This window comes from Charadrius vociferus, unplaced genomic scaffold (assembly GCF_000708025.1).
Source record: "Charadrius vociferus isolate BGI_N301 unplaced genomic scaffold, ASM70802v2 scaffold332, whole genome shotgun sequence".
Lineage (NCBI taxonomy): Eukaryota > Metazoa > Chordata > Aves > Charadriiformes > Charadriidae > Charadrius > Charadrius vociferus.
Genome location: NW_009647418.1, coordinates 66,670 through 74,988, shown reverse-complemented (window position 1 = coordinate 74,988; position 8,319 = coordinate 66,670). Strand labels below are relative to the sequence as shown.

The 8,319-nt window shown below is 37.0% G+C and overlaps 1 protein-coding gene across 1 annotated transcript in view; it reads right to left on the bottom strand.

The window, feature by feature from the left end:
- The window catches only part of TMEM132D (transmembrane protein 132D), a gene marked incomplete at its 5' end in the record, with an annotated part of 207,586 nt that overhangs the window by 152,018 nt on the left and 47,249 nt on the right, over nucleotides 1–8,319 (bottom strand). Inside the window, one exon of the mRNA XM_009880325.1 lies at nucleotides 6,637–6,783. Coding sequence (XP_009878627.1) covers nucleotides 6,637–6,783 — 147 coding nt within the window. The remainder of the gene's footprint in view (nucleotides 1–6,636; nucleotides 6,784–8,319) is intronic.

Sequence of the window (8,319 nt, the reverse complement as noted above, 5' to 3'; positions counted from 1 at the left end):
AATGAGAGCTGACAGCTGATAACCCCAGCTCTGCCTGGGGTGGGTAGTGCGCCGGCATAACTGTGACAGTTACCCCAATCCTCTGCTTCAAGAATTCAAGTCCTAGAACATCTGCAGTACTCTGGGTTGCCACTGGAAAAGGTGGCTTTCTGTCCCTGATCCCTTTTGACCAAACCGCGACCTCTAGAAGCTAAGGGTGCAATATGTACCAGATCAAAGTGGCTCTGTAACTGAAGCTTCAATTACTCTGTTCAGTTACTTTTAGCTAGGGCAGAAGTGGTAAAGATCAGGAGAAAACAGACAACATATCAATGTATTCTGGAAACGTGAAGCACTATTTTAAAGGATATTCTTCACCCTGCATTGCTAAAACCATATAAAGCAATAATCAGCTGCACTGCAGTTAATCCTACCTCTGCCCTAAAATGTTTTGGTATGTTTTTATTCTTTGCACTTGACTACAAAGTAGAATAATAGCCCTTATCCTACCTCTGTCCTTATCAAGTACCCTTCTAAAGAGGTGGTGTCCAACTTTCTCCAGTTCAGCACAAAAAATTCTACAGGTGATGGAGGGATACCATAGTGGTATAAAATGGTATAGACACTACTGATAATCTCCTTTACTGTCCTCACTATTCAGTCCTGTTGTGAACTATTATGTCAAGTTACATTTTAGGGGTACTTCACCTTTTCCGCTTTCCTTAAGGTGTAGCTCTGAGTACCACCAGCTGCACTCCATAGGAGATGGTGAATGCTATACAACTGTACATTAGTATTTCAAAAGCATAATCCCTGAATGAGGGAACTTTCTTTTAACTGCTTCAAAAGACAGTGTCAGCAATTCCTTGCTAATTGTCACTTTTCCTGTTTCCAATAACATTATGCTCACAAACAAAGAGCACAGGAATAGCCTTCCTCTCTAAGGAGAACCCCTAAATTCCACTGAGATTAAAGGGAATCTTCTTCTTCATAATGACAGCTGAATTGCCCTGTGGTATCTCCTTCATGCAAATGTCAGAGATATAGGAACAGACTCCACCTCCAAGATGCCAGAAGACTATCTACATGCCTTTGAACTGCTTTCCGACAAACTTTTGCTTTTTAAATGAATAAGTCTCTTTCAAACAAACAGGTGGAAAAAGTTGGCTAATAATGCCTTCATCTAATAATTCTTGTTTAATATTTCATCTCTTTTCTTTTGATTTGCTTCAAGATGATACCCATAAACCTTTTTTTCTAGTATATTAGCATTGAGTAAGATGATTTCAAGGAGATTCTGCATTTCTTAATAAAATAGTTTTATTTTAAAAAAATGAAAAAAGTGGGTCACAGCATGTAAAAGAATGATGCACTGAGACTTGATTCATACAAATTTATTTTGCCTCAACATCTCATAGGGTTCCTCTCAGAGGGCGCATTTAAGTTTTAGAATAAGAAATGAGAAATAGAGGTTCGTGACTAATTGCTTTCAAACAGTGGAATGTAAACATGACTTCTGAGATGTTTAGTACTTTCACATCATCACAGCATACAAACTCTTAGAAGCCTAGAGGTTTCAAATAACACAGGAAGGTAAAAGAAAAAACCCAATGGTACACACTATGAAACGCTAAACTACCCAGGATAAATACATTTACAGCTGATCATTACCCATATGCCTAGGAAGTAGAAATGGAGTTAAACTCTGGTATTTCAGAATCAAATTATTATAACTGTCCAATAATACATATCTTAACATTTCATATCTACATCAATGATGCTGAGTGAATAGCCAGTTTTTTAGGGCTGAATTTTTTTCCTCAGAAAGTAATTTTGAAACCACATCAAAGATATCCCGCTTCTCCCCTCCCTCTTCCCCCCCAATAATAAAAATAGTATTAAAAAAGAACAAGAGAAATCTTTTTTTGGTCAGAATTCACATATTGCTTTCTCTTTTCAAGAAAAAAATAATCAAATAATGTCTTGGGTTGCCATAAAAATACCTAACATACAGCCTAACCCAAACCCTCGCCCCCTCTGCCTGTCCAGCTTTTTTAATATCGTACTTGAATATATCCCATCTGAAAGCATGTATGATTTCTACAGCCTTTTACTTTTATTATTTTTGCTTCATGTCTTTTCTGCAATTCCACTGAGTAGAAAATTTTCTTTCCAAGCAATAATATACCTCTTGTTGATAAAGTCATGTGAGCACATGAAGAGCACGGAAAAAAAAAAAAGTGATCTAAAACATAAAACTATTTTTATGAAGCCTTTTGATGAACACCAGCAAGAGACATAATATAATTATTGTGGCTATTAGGCTGTTATTTATGTCAAATTTGTTGCTTTTGTTGCTTCACAAGCATTTTAGTATTATAGCACTCGTGAGAGTCTATCAAACGTACTGGCAGATGCAACAAGTAAAAGAATGAGGCAACAGTTCACTGCTGTTACAACAAGAAAACTAAATGTTAAATAACTAGATTTGAAAATGAGAAATATAGGGCACTAAGGACAATAGTATAAATGTAATAAAAAGAAAGTATTGCATAGGAAAACCAAAGGCAATGCAGCCATATGTTTTCCTGTCACCTGTTATTATCTCATATCCATTTAATTTCTTATATTATAAAAGCGTTAAGAAAATTAAGCATTGAAATACAGTATAATGAACAATTGAGACACATGGGAACAAAATAAGGGATATAGCCCAGAAAATACTGTCATTGTCTCTTACTGTGTCAATATTATCACAGACTGATTCAGTCACTTGTAGTTCAAAATGAAAATAAGTTTCTCTACTAATAGCAGGACCAGCATCTGGTTTCAAACAGCGTAAGCCAATAACTCCTTCAACGCTACAGAACTGGAACCCAAAAGTGCAAGCGGGAAAGTATCAAAAGAAATGCTATCTTTGTAACATTTCCAACAAAAAGCATAGGAAAAGGAAATTGCTGAGCAAAGTTTATCCCTGATAGAGTTTAAATACGTTTAGAGATAAGGCAGTAAACAGTCATATCTAGACAATAAGGTTCTACTCAGAGATGGCCAAACTTTCTCTATAATTACTTTGCGCTTGCTTGGATCAATGGCCTCATTCCTGCCATAAGCACAGAGAACAATACTGTATTCTCCAATGGAATAAAAAAGAAAGAAGACTGAGGGGGGATCTTATTAATGCTTATAAATCCTTAAAGGGAGGGTGCCAGGGGGATGGGAACAGTCTTCTTTCAGTGGTGCTCAGTGACAGGACAAGAGGTAATGGGCACAAACTTGAACACAGGAAGTTCCATCTTAACATGAGGAGGAACTTCTCTGCTGTGAGGGTGGCAGAGCAGTGGCACAGGCTGCCCAGAGAGGTGGGGGAGTCTCCCACTCTGGAGCCATTCCGAAACCACCTGGCCATGGTCCTGTGCAACTGCTGGAGGTGCCCCTGCTCTGGCAGGGGGTGGGATGGGGGAGCTCCAGAGGGCCCCTCCAACCCTGACCAGTCTGGGATTCTGTGAACAAACCTTTGTTCCCAAAAATTTAAATGTGAATAAAATATTTTAAGAGGAACATGACACTCATTAGTATTATATCAGAACATCTTGCTATGGATACAGGAAAGCGCTATCAATCCCGTTTTGCAGATGAGGAAAATACAATAAATCTGCATCTTTAGCCACCTCAATAATTTTGCAAACCTATCCCTCCTGGCACGCTTCCAGCCCAACAGGAAAGACAGAAGAACAGACAGGAATCCAGATATTTCACTTTTGGCTATCCTCCTTCTCAGTCATCACTAGCACAGCAGAGATGCTCAATTTCAGGTACAATGAGAAACAGCACTATCCCAAGAAAACATACCAAAAATGCAGTACTCCTTTAATCTCATCTTTCTGTTCTATTCACCTCATTACATAAGGAACTTAGAAAAAGAAAGATCAGCCAACTTCCAAAGGAAATAAGTAAAGGATGGCACATATTAGGATATATGTCCCTGATTCAATCAGCGTTTGTGTTTCCGCAAGTCACATTTCTCAGCCACTGGAGAATTCCTGTCACACCACTCTTTATTTGTTTGGGGGTTTTTTTGGTAGTCTACATGACAATAGAGGGATTGAAGATGGATGCTTCTCAGAGAAGAACAGAAGTGCTGTACAGATGCTACAAGTAGTAAACCCATCTAATAATCTCACGGGTCAGGATTAAGAGTGTTACAAAATTATTATTGCCTGAGAATGAAATCAGAAGAATTGGGGAGAACTTTATAATTGCTTCACCATTAATCTGGAACACTGTCACAAGCCCATAATAAGCAAGGCACTGAGAGCTTCAAATCATATTTGACAGATGGGCTTAATTAGTTATTCTCATACAGACTCATAATATTTGCTGTTAATATTCATTCCAAAACACCCTGCTGGCTGTGATAATATTTATATGTTAATCCCGTTACGATAAGCTTTCGGTGCCAAAACCTCTCCAAATAAAATGACTGATATATTTCAAACTTCAATAAAGAAATGCTCAGGCATCCTGGTTAAGTTTGTCACTTGCACAAGTGCCTCCTTAATCCGTGAAATTACACCTGTCACAGTAAGTTAGCTTTATTAACACTATTCTCTGATCCATGTAAAACTATCAGAAACACAAAAACATTGAATCTTCAGTTAATTAATACTGCCACCTTTGCATTCATGTGATCAGACCTCTGATTTTTAAGAGTAATTAAACAATATGCAATAGAGTTTCTCAAATTTATAAATGAACTACGGAGGCAAACTATCTGATAAGAGCCATCAATATTCAGCTGTAATCCATTGTGCATATTTAGTGGCACCAAACATCTCTAGATAAGGAAAAAATTGTTTCCCAAAAAATGTTGAAGAGACTCTCTTTCCTCATTTAATGCTTGATCTTACCTCTTAAAATGAATAGCAAAATAGATATGACTAAATTTAATGAGGAAAACAACATACTGAATAATAAATTGCAAATATTTTACATTTGTTTACAAACAATGAGGAGGAAGTTTTCAAAAGTGAGAAAACTACAAAATCTCAATTGGAAACTCAGATGAAATAAGTCACACCAGAAGTTATACGAGAGTTACACATATACCTTGTCTTTACTTGATTTTCCTTTCAATAAAATCTAGTATGTGTATGAGCTCACATTTCTTTTAATAAACATGAAGCAATGCTTATACTCAGCATGTGAAAGTACACAGAATCCACAACGACTGCATCAAAGCTGACACAATAATTTATTTTTTTGTGTACGAGGGGTCATTTTGAAGGCTTGCCACCGAATGATGAATAGAGAAATAAGTTGCCAAGCTTCAATTCACCCATGAGGTTGCATTATGTTTCCCTGATGAGGAAGAGAAATCAGGCAAATGCACTGTATGGAGCCAACAAGATAAAGTGTGATGGAAAACTCATCGTTGAAATAATCTTTGATTTTGATCCAATGCCCATTTCAGTCACTGAAAATATTCACACTGTCTTCAAATAGCTTTGAACTGGGATTTTAAAGAATCTGTCTGACAGATTGTGGTAGACGGTAGGAAGCTCTGACCTTGGCGTATATACACATTGCTTCTTTGACCAATAAAATTCAGTCAGGTACAAGACATTATATGGTTAAACTGAGAAAATTCAGGATACTCTAGCAGAGAAATTGTGTAGAATCCAATTCATAATAAAGAGAAAGTGATTTACGTCATGATTATGAAGGGAAATTCTTCCCTTCCCCTTTTTTTTCCCATATAGTCATATTGCAAAGACATGAAACTTCCTAGTTATTAGGCTCAGCGAGTATTTATTTAAAAAGTCAAAACCCCATAAATAAATCCCCATAGCCTATAGAATTGTGTAGAATTTCAGAAGTAAATCACAGCACAGAATTTCCATGTTATATGGAAAGTTTTTTAACATCAATGCCAAACATAATACATATGCAGACAGTCAGATCCCTGACATACATTTTCAGAAACAATGAACAAGAAGCAGCAAATGATATAAAAACGTATTCATTAAAGCAATCAGTTGTGATTAGAAAAGGACCCACCTGCCAGATGAAGGCTGTTTAAAACAGGTCAGTGTCCTACCTAAGTTTTTGCACAATGGGAACGGAAAATCCATTCCCTTCTCCAGAGTAAAAAAAAAATCTCGCCAACAAAAATGTGGGTTTGATACCAGGAGTATATTTTAGCTTCCTCTGGATAAAACAAACAAACAAAACTAAAACCAAACAAACCCACAAAAACAACGCATCGAAAAAACTCCAAGCAAAAACTAAAAAAAACCAACCAAAAATCCCCACCACAAACAGCCCTATAATTACCCCCTGCTATAATGCCTGGCAGCAAATAATTTGAAATGAGTAGTCACAAGTGAATTCTAAGATATGAAACGTGTCCTTCTAAATACTGTGTGAAAACAATATCTCCTGCTAGCTTGAACTTCCTTAGAGTATTACAATACATTTTCTTCAAAGTGCATGTGGTAGAATAAGCAGTGCACTACCAAATAAAGACAGCCACGGCTTTTTTAAAAGCATTTTCATCATCAACTATAATAAAACTTACTAAAATCATGGCAAAATGCTTTGAAAAGGAAAAACAACCATCAGTTATTAAAAGACAGACTGCTGGAAATGACCTACCTGTTTTCAGAGGCAGCAGATTTCCTCTGGCAAACAATAACAGCTGGTGCATATTTCCCAGTATAATCCATGCTTTCTCTGATGTCCCATAAGTACGGGCTGCTGGCTCTTACACTGAAAATGTTCACACCTTTCTTCACCTTTGCCCTAGGAGGAACAAGAGGATATTTCACCAATTAGATACAAAATGTCAGCTCGATCTGTTACTTATTTCTTCATTATTTTCTCATTACTGCCCTACAGAAAATGCTACTGCTCATTAGAGTTCGACAGTATTACAAGGAAAGGAGATGAGAGTATTAATTAAGGATTCCTTATTTTGAAGAGATGATATCAAGATAGAAATCTTACTGAACTAATGCTAATTACAGCTTTAGTCATAGCTAAATTGCAGAGTAGATATGTTCTGGAGCACACTCCTCTCTCCTGTTCTTCCATTACCCACACTGTGGGCACCACTGAGCATGTGTTAAGGCTCTCTTTTGACTAGAAGTTATTGTATTGGAGAAGAAAGCATCATTTCTGTCCCCAGAAGTGCTGGGGCTTATATCTGGCATGAGGAGCTGAGAACCGTTGCTAGTTGTCATATTACAAGCAAACTCTACTTTTTCCTCTCCCTCCCCTCTCTACATTACTCAAAGATGACTTTTCATATCTTTGCTCCAACTTTCATCATCTTTCTGAGTCCACATTTCTTCATTTCCTTTTAATACTGTTGGGTTTAACCGTTCTATCGGCACTGATCCTAAAAATACTTAGAAATAGTCTTATTTTTCCAAAAGTGAGTAGTTTTTGGGAAGTCTGTTTCCATGTGTGAGGTTAAATAATAGGAAAAGCTCTACAACAAAATGTTACAGTCATGACAACTGGACTGGCTCCTACTGAGAAATATTTCCTGGTTCACATGGATTAGCACAATATTTCTGGTTCTTTATAACCAGTGGAGAAGAGGAATGATGTATATATATTTTTTAAAATATCTCGTTTACTTTCTCTTAGCAGGTGGTGTAATCTCTAATTCTTTCTCTCCCTTTAACTAAATGCCCAAATACGTATCTTAAGGCACTACTGAATTAGTCCACAGCTATGTAACATTAGCCAGTTTACTGAATTAGGAGTTTCTGGTGGTGTTAATTTTTGGTTTCTGAATGTGTTTACAAAAACAAAAAGTCCATTGTGGTCAAACAGCCTCATATATGAGCTGTCAGGAAATGTCAGTTTAATTATATTTGCTTAAAATCTCATACACAAAATCCTTTCAGTGTTATGGCAAGTTCTCAATTCTGGGCAAAAAACCAAAAAGGTATGTGATTTTTTGTATAAACAGCTGTTGCCATGCAGAGATGCTAATATCAGTAAAACAAGCAATATCAGCTCTGCCTCTGTGTGAAATTACTTGTGAAATCTTTGAAGGACAAAATCCACACAGATGTTTTCAGAATAAAAAGCCAAAGGGTTCCTTCAACTTTCTTGGACAAAAAGGGTTATATCCCATTTCTTCTACCACTAACTGAATGGCAGCGGCTGTAATTTCCTTAGCACACCTGGAAGAATTAATACATAAAGGCTGCCAAGTTGTGCTCAAGTTCCTTCTATGCGAATTTCACAAAAGGCATTTTAAGCAGGTGCAGTTACTGCTCCTACACCACAAACTTCCCGCGGAACAAGAGACCAATGGTCAAA